The sequence below is a fragment of the Solanum stenotomum genome, chromosome 11 (genome assembly GCF_019186545.1).
Source record: "Solanum stenotomum isolate F172 chromosome 11, ASM1918654v1, whole genome shotgun sequence".
NCBI classification, from domain to species: domain Eukaryota; kingdom Viridiplantae; phylum Streptophyta; class Magnoliopsida; order Solanales; family Solanaceae; genus Solanum; species Solanum stenotomum.
In genome coordinates this window covers 4,963,225-4,975,025 of record NC_064292.1, presented here as the reverse complement: position 1 = coordinate 4,975,025, position 11,801 = coordinate 4,963,225, and the positions used below count along the sequence as shown (strand labels likewise).

The window sequence follows — 11,801 nt, the reverse complement described above, 5'->3', positions numbered from 1 at the left end:
CGTTGTCAATTCTATTTAGCTATAACCTATAAATAATTTAATTAGCTATGAGCGATATCGACAAATTAGTAATGAAATTCGTAACTAATTCTTTTTGTCCCTTTTGTTTCACAATTTGAATAGTACTGAAATGTTAGACAATATTTTTTAGTTATAATGCTGAAAAGATGTTATTTTTATATAATAAAATTTAAAAAAATCTAAATTTTTTCGAGCCTTAAAGCACCTTATCCATTAAAGATCGATATTAAATCTGATCATTCTATCTCCTTAACGTTCTTGACTATCCATTTTCATTTTAGAAGAGTCCTTCAATCGCATATTTAAGATTACAATACATAAGACAATAATCTCAAAACAATATATATCTATTTTATCCTGAATTTAAATTAAATAACTTTGATAGTACTAACTACCCACCTAAATTAGAAGCGATGGTAAATGCTATAATAAGATATTACAAGAAAATATCTCAAAAACTCTATAAAGATCAAATTAGATCTCAAAAAATATATTATTATTTTATTATTAATCAGAAATTTCATATTCGACTCACGTTATTAAGAACCACATAAAATTGATGGGATGAAAGTCATGGATTTACTCATAATAGTTTTCATCAAATGATGTATGGACAGCTGTCATACACAATTAGAGGTCAAACTAAGAATTGGCATATTGCTTAGCACATATAGTATAGTATATTGTTGAGATCTAGAAAGACATTATTTTTATTTATTTATTTATTTATTTTGGCTGAGATATTTATGAAAATGACTTTAAAATAATTCCTTTTAACTAAATTAAGTCAATTTTCTTAGTGCTTCTAATTCATTACAAGCCATTGCTAAATAGACCAAACAAAGATAGTGGAAGTAACTATGCATTCTTCACCAATTTTTTTATTATTAATCAGAGGTTTCGAATATCAATTTTGATGATAGAAAATGAAAAGGAGTGATTCTACCTATAACAAGTGTTATACAATGGAAATTCTGATTAGTCGAAGCTCCAAAATTAATATTAAACTTAATTATACTTCAATTTTACGTGTCTCACAATTAGGATTGTGTATCTCATAGCCTTTGAATCTCACAACTACTTCCATAAGATAGTGGAAGTCGATATTAATTTCTTCCTTCCTACGTTAGGATTGTGATGAGTTTTTCGTTTTTACTCAAAAGTTTCGAGTTTGCATCTTAGTGATATAAAAAAAAGGTAAGAAGTGTTTTTGCCTTTAGTGAATCTTATAAAATGTAAATACATAATAGTCAAAACTTTAGAACTAATATCAAATTTTGTAATCCAATAATACGTGTCTCACAACTAGGATTATATATGATCATATCTTTCATAATATAATCAACATAATAGAATTGTCAATGGCTCAAAAATTCTAACGACTTAAATATAAATTTAGACTTTGAATTGCATGAGTAAAAAAGATTATTCCAACATAAGCTATGGTTTGAAAATGTATTTTATTTCTTATATTGCATTTAACCATATATAGATGAAGGGGACATGATCTAGCTAGCTAAATATATCCTCATAATTGGAATCAAAATTTTAAATTTATCTGTTTTGAATCAAGATAAATAATTTATATATATTAAGTTATTTTTTTATATAAATAAAATTCATCAAGTTCTGTCAAATTCATAACTTCAATTATAACTCTACCATAAAAAAATATCGTATTTATAATTATAGCCATGTCACTAAATATTAAGTAAGAAAAAAAGTCACAATACCTCACAATATCTAGATAGGGTTGGAAATTTTTTATAGACCAACTAATGTGAAATCCCACCTAATTTTTATATATATGGTTTGAATAAAACCAATAATACCTATTGCTTCAAAATATGTTTTTTCCCCTATTACAAGTTGTTTAATCTCTATTGTTGCAATCTCATAATTAAAGTCTCAACCAACATTAACTTTTTGGTTTAATTTTTACCTTTTACATCTTTAATTTGGTGCACCAAATATTGAAGATGAAACCAAAGCTATCCGAAGTGATCGAATCGAAATTTTTATTAAGGAGATATAAAATATTTAAAACTTTAATATACGATTTTTTTTTAAAATGTAATATTTATTATATATATAAAGTAATTTTAATTTTATATTTACGACGTAATTTCTCGATTCCTACACGTACTCTGGCAGTCTATTGTTTTAGTTTCCTTTTTGAATTTCTTTGAATTGCAAAAGTTGAAAATATTGAATTTTTCTTAGTCAAATTAAATAAATTTGATCAAAATACGTAATTTCCTAAATAAAAAATCGTCTAATTGAAATTTTTAAAAAGAACTATCTTCTTGACATTACACAATATTGTCTCTTTCTACCATTATTATATTCAAATCAAAATCAACATTAACTGCAAAAAAAAACTGTCATTTTCATTTACATAATTAATAAATAGCCGTATTTGCTTACTAAAAGATTTGACAATTCTAAAAAATAAATATCATTGGTGGATTATGGGAGTTGCCAAATCAAAGATAAAAATGAATTATTATTTCAACTCACTTTATAATTAATATTTGCCATTATTACTAATCCTACTATTTGACTTCTATTTGATGTGTGAGTCACTAATATGATTTTTCTTTTTTTTTAAAGTGTAGCCAACCATTAAAAAACCAATTTTAATTTTGACCAATAACCTCGATATTCAAAGTTGCTTAGAAGTCTTTGGAATTTTAATATTTTGTAATAGTTCATTCTAATTGTTATTAATGTATAAGAAAAATACATAGTAATTGTATAACAAATATTAAATAGTTAAAGAGTTTCACATCGAATGAAAAAAGGATGAGTAGTTTTTTATTTGGTACTCCCTCCATCCCTAATTATTTGTCCACTTTTGAATTGACACACCTATTAAGAAAACAATAATTGGCATAGTGACTTTACCATTTTACCCCTATTAATTATGAAGTGGATGAGTTAAAAACTAGAGATTTTCAAGAAGTTCTACCTCTTTTCAAAGTAATTAATTGAGGATATAATAGGTAAAAAAATTGTATTTTCTTGATTTGTCAAAATGAACAAGTAATTAGGGACAACTAAAAAAAAATGAACAAATAATTAGAGACAGAGGGAGTATTACGTAATAATTTCCTCAATAGCTAACTTTGGGAGTGAAACTAGATTGAAAACTTATGTATTTGCATGATATTAAGGTAAGACTCAAGTCAATTCTTATTTTCTAATGTTGAATCTTCATATTAAATTGTTTACATTTCAAATGTCAGCCTTAAATGTTCATTCCAAATTTCTATGAATTACTTTAAATCACAAATTTAAGAAATTTTCTTTCTTATAACACGTTACATAATCAAATACGTTCCCATAAATTGAAATCGAAAATAGAAAAATACAAAATATTTGAGAGAGACGTAAAGTAGTGGAGTTTGTAAAATCAATGACTATTACTACTACTACAAAGTCCAAAAAACATCTTAACAAAGGGAAAGGTCAATACATAACTTTGACCCACTCCCTTAACCACCAATCCCAAGGTCTCATCAACTTCTTTTTTTTCTTCCAATTTTACCCTTTTTATCTTTTATTTACGTTAAGATTCAACTAAATTTAAATTCTGATATTGTAAGATTATAAAGACGATACATATAGATACAGTTCAATTCTATATTTTCAACATCTAAATCCAAAATTTCTGATTAAAAATAAAGAGATATTGAATCATCACGCCACAACTTTATTTTGTCATCAACTATATTCTCTCTAATTCATCATCATGGTTAAGTGCATTCAAAGCCAAAATAAAATTCTTGAGTAAATAGAGGTCAAAAATATCAATTATGATAGAGGTCAAAATTCATATAAGAGCTTATATATTTCAAACAATTGCAATTATGCTTCTACTTTTGTGAATTTCCCATATTTTTATCCTCGAAAATTGACTCTATGTCACTTTATATCGACCAAGTACTAGTAATAAACATTCTAAATAATTATTTTATTATCAATTTATATACCAATTATAGTAACACATAACTAATTCTTATTTTTTCCAAATAAACATGAAAATATAGGATAGTGGGCTAATTACATATTAATTTAAGATTATTATAAGAAGAAATACCAATAAAAAAATACATCTAAACTATTTCAATTTTTAAAGTTTCATACATGAATTATTTGGTGTATGGTTTTTAGTATCATTAAATATTTATCGAAACACACTACAATTATTGATTGTTCACTTTTCCTACCTGAAATTTCAGGTATGAAACTCAAACAATTGATAGTTCATGTGTGTTTATAGTTCAGGTAATAAGAAACCCTTACACCTAATAATTTAGGTATGAGACTCAATAAACTCTAAATAGATTAAGTGTATTTTTAACCCTTCACTCTTATAAAAACTCATAAACTTTAAGGAGTCGCTTGGTCGGAAACTAATTATTCCTAGATTAATTATCCCGCAGAATAAGTTATTCTGCGACAAATTCTTTCACCCTCTCATCACTAATGTCTAAATGGTAGAATAAATAATCTCAGGACTGTCTAATACCTTCAAAATAATCCTGCATTTTATCCCTGAGATTATAATATCACATATCTCACACCAAACGACTGCTAAATCTTTGATCTAGCTTAAACTCAAACTCAAACCTACACATTAAGGAATCGTTTGGTATGAGGTATAAGATATAATAATCTCGAATTATCCTGCGTTTGGTTGGAGGTATTAGGTTGTTCTGAAATTATTTATCCCACCATTTATGTCTTAACGATGGAATAAGTAATCTCATATGCATGGTGAAATAACTTATTCCATAATGACTTATTTCAAGATACTTAATTCCAAGATAATTTGTTTCCAATCAAACGAATGGAGGGGCTTAAAGGTCAAAATGGAGAATACTTCAAGGCATGTGTAAAAATCAAGGTGGGGTGGGGTGGGTGGGGGGCATAATAATGCGTATACGTAAACAATGTTTACATATAAAAACAGTTTTTGTCCAAATTGTGAAAAAAAAAAAGAAGCCACCAAAATAACAAAATCTTGATTTTTTCATCAACCCCATTAAAATCAAAGTTCAGTTCTTTATGAATTTCAACTAAGATTCAAAATGGGGAGTAAATGGAGAAAAGCAAAGCTTGCATTGGGTTTAAATACATGTCTTTATATTCCAAAAACACTTGAAGATTCACCGGCGACGGCGTCAGCGTCGACGGTGACCGGAGGGAGATTTTTCGATGCTGTTTCATTGTCTCCGACAACCCCAAATAGAAATTCCGACTGTCATGTTGATATGCCCACCACACCCACCCCTTCATCCTCTGGTCTTCGTATGCCTAAACATCATAACTCCAAATCTTCTAAGGTAAGCAAAAAAAAAAGATTGAATTTTTATTAATTTATTTGGATTAATCTTACTGAAAATTAAAATGGGTTGGTGATTTCTTGTTTAAATTTTGATGTTTTTCACTTTGTTTAATTAAACTCCATTAGTATATACTCAATAGTAAAAAAATGATTGTGTTTGGTTGGTAAAAAGATGTTTAATGTAGAAAACTTTTATCTTTTTAGATTATTTTGTTTGAGTGTTAAAAGTATTTTGATGATATTTTTGAGTATTAAAAGTTGACAAAAATAACCAAGTGTGAACTGGAATTAGAGTAAAGATGCTATCTTTTTTCTATCTTCCTAGCTAAGTTTCAACTCTTAAGTTTCTTATTTGTCTTTAATGAGATCATTTAAGTAGTTTTGGTTTTCTTTTGTTTTTTCTATTAATTGAAGGTAGGTTCATAATATGTAGCGGCGGAATTAGAATTTTCAATATAGAGGTTCAACGTATAACGTAAAAATATTCCAAAAGATTTGACCTTGTATATATAGTGTAATTTTTCTAGTGAAGGGGTTCGGATTGTGGAGGACCCTTTTCGCCCTTCTAGCTCCACCCCTGATACGATAAGTGTGGAGGCAAAGACGGAGCCAAATAGGGTCAAGGGAAAATTATTTTTCATATATATATATATATATATATAGATGTTATGTCCCTTCTAGCTCCACGCTTAATATGATAAGTGTGGAGGTAAAGACGGAGCCAGATAGGGTCAAGGGAAATTGTTTTTCATGTATATATAATCCCTTTGACTTCTTCGTATTTTAAACCTCTTAATGAAAATTCTGACTAGTGCAGTGTGTGGAGTGAAGGACACTATTTTCCCTACCTTTCAAGTGGTTCTTATTGCTACATAGAAAGAAAGTAGTAGTGTTAGTGTTAGATGGTGATGGCTCTTTGTATTGTAATGAAATTTTTGAGATTCTCAATGTTGGGTGGGGATAAAAAGTAGATAGATATCTGTGAAAGGGGAGGACCCATATTAGTGGTCCACTGGTGTTTTCATTGTTAAAAGGAAACATCAGAGAGTAATTTTCTTGGAGGGGGAAAGTGCTTTGCTTGGTCAGCAAATGCACTATTTTTTACACATATGACTTTAACTCATTTGGCCATTTTCAATCACCCCTTTTCATGACATTAGTCCAAGAAAACAAAAGCCTGTTCAACAGTTGATTTGAGAGCTTTCTTGCCATTAAGTACTTTCAAGAAAGCATCCAAATCCCGCCACACCCAAAACACTAGGTGATTTCTTTCTAGTGGTCTAGCTTCGGTGGACAGAATTACTTAATACTTATTGTTGGTGTGAGCTCGTGAGGTGACATGCATTTTGTGGAATTAGTAGGAACAGAAAACAATTTTAGAGAACATTTTTTCTCAGCCTTATTGAACAAAGTTACTTGATATCTGTTGTTGGTGTTATGTGACATATATTTTGTGGAATTAGTCCGACGTGAGTTGAAAAACAAAATAAAAAGACGAAAAACGCTAGGTGATCTCTTTCCGTCTGTTCTAACCTTGGTGAACCGAGTTACTTTATACCTATTACTTGTATGAGATGACAAGTGTTTTTGTGGAATTAGTTGAAGTACTTCCAAGAAAGCAATTTCAGAGTTGAAAAAAACAAAAAAAGATTGGATTTTTTTATCTTAATTAATGGCTGAAACAATGATTTCTACATCTTTTGATAACGTGGGGTTCTTGATTATTTTAAGAACACTGCATTTAGCTGTCTTGAAAATTGCTTCATTATTCAGAGTTTCTTAGGTTTGCATCTACTTTTCAAAAGTTTTTTTTAAGTATATGTGCACCACTTTGCTTTGATATTTGACTACTCAAAACATTTGACTTTATTGTAATGGTAGACCAGTCTTGCACATGTAATATTATTATTCTTAAATAGCCATTAGTTGTGAAAGTAGTACTTAATTGCCTAGACATCATCAATTTCATCTTTTTATGTGGCTGTCTTGATAATGTAGTTGACATGCAGACATAAGAGGGCCACACTTTATATAATGACAGTAATCTTTGCTGTATGATGGCAAATATTACTGTAGATAGACCTACTAAGTTTTCATCCAACTATTTTTCCTTTAGTTGTCATAAACAAATGAGATTTTTTTTCTGATACAGCCAAACCTCGTTATAGTGACAGTGTTTGTATACTGACGTTAATATTTTATTTTTATGCATAATATATTTTGTACAAATCCTTATTACATAATATTTGAGTATGACTATTATAGGGGAGTGTGTACCGCTATAATGAATGTCATTGCTATTATAGGTAGAATGTTGTTATAGAGAAGTAAAATATAAATTGAAAAATCGGTTTTGGAGAAAATCAGTCCGTTATAGTGAAATGATATTATAACAAATTACTGTTATTATGAGGTTTGACTGTATATGGTGGGGAGTTGGTAGGTGAGCTGAACACTACCTTTTTTTTTGTGTGCGCGTTTAACTGTTGTGTCCATGGCAGCTTGCGCTCACTTTGACTAGTTTCATAGGTACCTGCTACCTCCTACCAATACGAACACCAACACAATCGTCGAGTAACTCTATCCACCAAGTTTTCAAAATATGAGAAGAATTTAACTTATGGTTTAGCCTTCATGGGTTCCTGGGGCTCTGTATGTTCAAAACATAATCTAGAACTTAAAATGATGTTGGACTACTGAGAATTACAAATAAATTGAATTAACCTGTCTTTGGTAAATCCAAAGATGTCAACTTTTTGTAATTTAATCCCTTGTTATCAAGGTCTGCGTACACTCTACCTTCCCCAGATCCCACTTTTGGGATTACATGGGGAGTGTTGTTGGTGTTGCTATAAAGAAATGAGTGATTACCTCAGTTGAAAAAAACTTGGACTTATAAAACTTGAATGTGAAAGCTACACTTTGGATTAATGATTGAATTGAATGAATGTGTGCTTTTCGAAGGGGATTTCAGACATCCGTTCTCTTGAAGTTTTCGAGATAAGTTCACGTTAGCTTATTCTTCAGAATATTCACGGTTTTTAATACTTTACTTATATGCAATGCAGAGTACTTGTGCGATATGTTTGATGTCGATGAAACCAGGCCAAGGTCATGCAATCTTTACAGCAGAATGCTCACATTCGTTCCATTTCAACTGTATCACTTCAAATGTAAAGCATGGAAACCAAATTTGTCCAGTTTGCAGAGCAAAATGGAAAGAAATACCCTTTCAGAGTCCTCTTACAGATATATCACAGCCAAGGTCTCGGAATGGACAAGTACATTGGCCTCAACATGATGCCTGGATGACAGTTGTAAGACAGGTCCCTCCTGCACGATTGGATACCAATCGCAATATTTCTAATCTTTTTCAAACTGTGGAACCAAGTGTGTTTGATGATGATGAAGTTGTTGATCACCGACCCATGGGAAGCCAGAAAAACTCGTCAACTGATGCGACTAATCATCATTCTATGGGGGCTATAGAAGTTAAAACATGGCCGGAGATCTCTGCAGTTACAAAATCAGCATCTCACAACAATTTTGCTGTTTTGGTGCATCTCAAAGCCCCTCATGCTGTTGGCCTTCTAAACCAGAGTGGGATGCCAGTTACAGGTCAGAATTCCCGAGCTCCGGTTGATCTTGTGACTGTTCTTGATGTTAGTGGCAGCATGGCTGGTACCAAACTTGCTTTGCTAAAGAGAGCAATGGGGTTTGTGATTCAAAATTTAGGCCCTGCTGACAGGCTTTCTGTCATTGCCTTCTCTTCTACTGCTCGGCGTCTCTTTCCTCTGCGTAGGATGAGCGATACTGGCAAGCAAGAAGCACTACAGGCCGTGAATTCACTCAGTTCTAATGGTGGGACAAACATTGCCGAGGCCCTAAAGAAGAGTGCCAAGATCATGACTGATCGCAAGTGGAAAAATCCAGTTAGCAGCATAATACTGTTGTCTGATGGACAAGACACATATACCATTAACAGTCCTAATGTAGCTGCTACGCAGACAAATTATCGGTCATTACTTCCTGCTTGCATGCAGCGTAATGCAGCTTCTTCAGGTCTCCATATTCCAGTCCACGCATTTGGTTTTGGTGCTGACCACGATGCAGTCTCAATGCACTCAATCTCTGAAACTTCAGGTGGAACATTTTCCTTCATAGAAGCTGAGAATGTTATTCAAGATGCTTTTGCTCAGTGCATAGGTGGCCTTTTAAGCGTGGTGGTTCAGGAATTGCGTGTGGAAGTTGAATGCGTTCACCCTGTTTTGCGTCTCAATTCAATAAAAGCTGGAAGTTACAATGCTAGTTTAGCATCTGATAACAAAAGTGGCAATATTGAAGTTGGAGACTTATATGCAGATGAAGAAAGAGATTTCTTGGTCATGTTAGATATTCCTGCTGATAGATCGAGCAACGATATGATGACCCTTATAAAAGTTAAGTGTACATATAAAGACCCGACACAATCGGACAACTTGGATTTAGTAACCTTGGATCATATTGATGATGTCAAAATTGAGAGGCCCGACACAATTGGACAACTTATTGTGTCAATGGAAGTTGACAAGCAGCGTAACCGGCTTCAATCAGCAGAAGCTATGGCTGAAGCAAGATCTGCAGCTGAAAATGGTGATTTAGCAGCTGCAGTATCTGTTCTTGAGCGTTGTCGGAAAAAATTGTCAGAAACAGTGTCTGCTAAAGCTGGAGACAGGCTGTGTCTTGCACTAGATGCTGAGCTGAAGGAAATGCAAGAGAGGATGGCAAATCGTCGTGTTTATGAAACATCTGGTAGAGCTTACGTTTTGTCAGGACTAAGTTCACATTCATGGCAGAGAGCAACAGCTCACGGTGATTCTACTGATAGTACAAGCCTCATTCAGGCTTACCAGACACCATCCATGATTGACATGGTTAGCCGATCACAGACAATGTACCTCGGTAGTCCAGCTCCTCGACCACCTCTAAGGCCACTACGATCATTTCCTGCACGACAACAGCCTAGGTGATCCTCAACACACATTTTCTTCCTTCAACTTCCAAGAATTGGTTATGTCAAGACTGATCTCCTGTTTCGATTTTCGGGTTTTGGGAAATCATGGGCTAAAGGGGGGGGGGGGGGGATATTTCTAGTAAAATGTACATTAATAAAGAAGATTTTGGCAAGAATTGAGTGTAAAACAAAAGACAAATAGCTAGTAAATTGGCTTCAAGAGGAATTGAGTGACCTAGAGCTGAGGCTCTATCGGAAATAGTCTCTCTACCTTCCAAGGTAGAGGTAAGGTCTCCGTACACTCTATCCTCCCCAGACTCCACTCGTGGGATTATACTGGGTATGTTGTTATTGACTATTATGGGTGTATAAAGGATTAATCCTGTGTTCTCTTTGGGTGAGGTTTGGGGTATAGTCCATTGTAATTGTGGGTATACAAGGGGGGTGTTTCTTGAATTTATATATGAAAAAAAAACTCTTCACTATTCTATGCGAAGCTCAAATTTAGTGCATCAATTTATTCTTCTTTGCTCTTAGATGGTTAAAGCATGTTATTTTTTTTAAAAAAAAAGTTATCGTATCAGGCTTGCTATGAAAAGTTACTTTTTAGAGTTAACTCAACAATATAAAAAATATGTACATATTGAATTCCTTAGTGGCCATCTTGGACCGAGTGTATGGTTATGATCCGCAAGGAAACAAATTATTCATTCTTCCGTTGAGAATAGGTGCATGAATGAAATAAAGGCGATATGTTCATATTTTAGATAATTGGGTAAGAAGAATCAAGTAAAGGATGAAGAAAGAAGGTTAGATCATCAATTTCAACTCGATAATGCTTTTATTTACTATCATAAAGTTTAAAATTCGAAGGAGAGTCTTAAGGCAATGATAAAGTTGTTTTCTTGTGACACAAAGGTCAAAATTGTTCGAATTGTGAAATCAACTATTGATGTTTGCGTCAAAACAAATTGCCTACAAGACGTTGCCATTGTACCTACTAGAAGGTGGTACGTTACAATTGAAGAAGTGGAAATCAAACACTTATAGGAAAATTTAATTGTTTTAAAAAGGGGAGTACCAAAGGCCAATCTAATTATAAAGTGTATAATTATTGCATAATTAGTGTACATATTAATTATGCACTATTATTAGATGCGGGATTTGAGAAAGGATAGGATTATAAAGGTCTTTTACACACTGTCTTACTCTACATTTCTGCAAGAGACTATTTTTATCATTCGAACTCGTGATCTTCCGATCTCATGACATCCACCGCCAAAGCTCCCCTTCAATTATGCACATGTGCTATATAAATTGAAACTTTTGATAATCATGATTTCACACTACTATCAACTACACATCTACTCTAATCATAAATATTCACTCTCTTATCTATAATCATAAAAACGCTCTACTATCTACAATCTCTGA

The 11,801-nt window shown here is 32.3% G+C and overlaps 1 protein-coding gene across 1 annotated transcript; it reads left to right on the top strand.

The window, feature by feature from the left end:
- The first annotated feature begins 4,935 nt into the window (after positions 1-4,935).
- Positions 4,936-10,870, top strand: LOC125843666 (E3 ubiquitin-protein ligase WAV3-like). Its single transcript, XM_049522835.1, has 2 exons — positions 4,936-5,372; positions 8,443-10,870. The coding sequence occupies exons 1-2, from the start codon at positions 5,118-5,120 to the stop codon at positions 10,381-10,383; spliced, it is 2,196 nt and encodes a 731-aa protein (XP_049378792.1). The 5' UTR covers positions 4,936-5,117; the 3' UTR covers positions 10,384-10,870.
- The last annotated feature ends 931 nt before the right edge of the window (positions 10,871-11,801 follow it).

Excerpts from the sequence above, each read along its gene's own strand:
- LOC125843666 (XM_049522835.1), top strand. The coding sequence starts at position 5,118 with ATGGGGAGTAAATGGAGAAAAGCAAAGCTTGCATTGGGTTTAAATACA. Across the intron at positions 5,373-8,442 it reads ATAACTCCAAATCTTCTAAG|AGTACTTGTGCGATATGTTT; the intron begins GTAAGCAAAAAA and ends TATGCAATGCAG.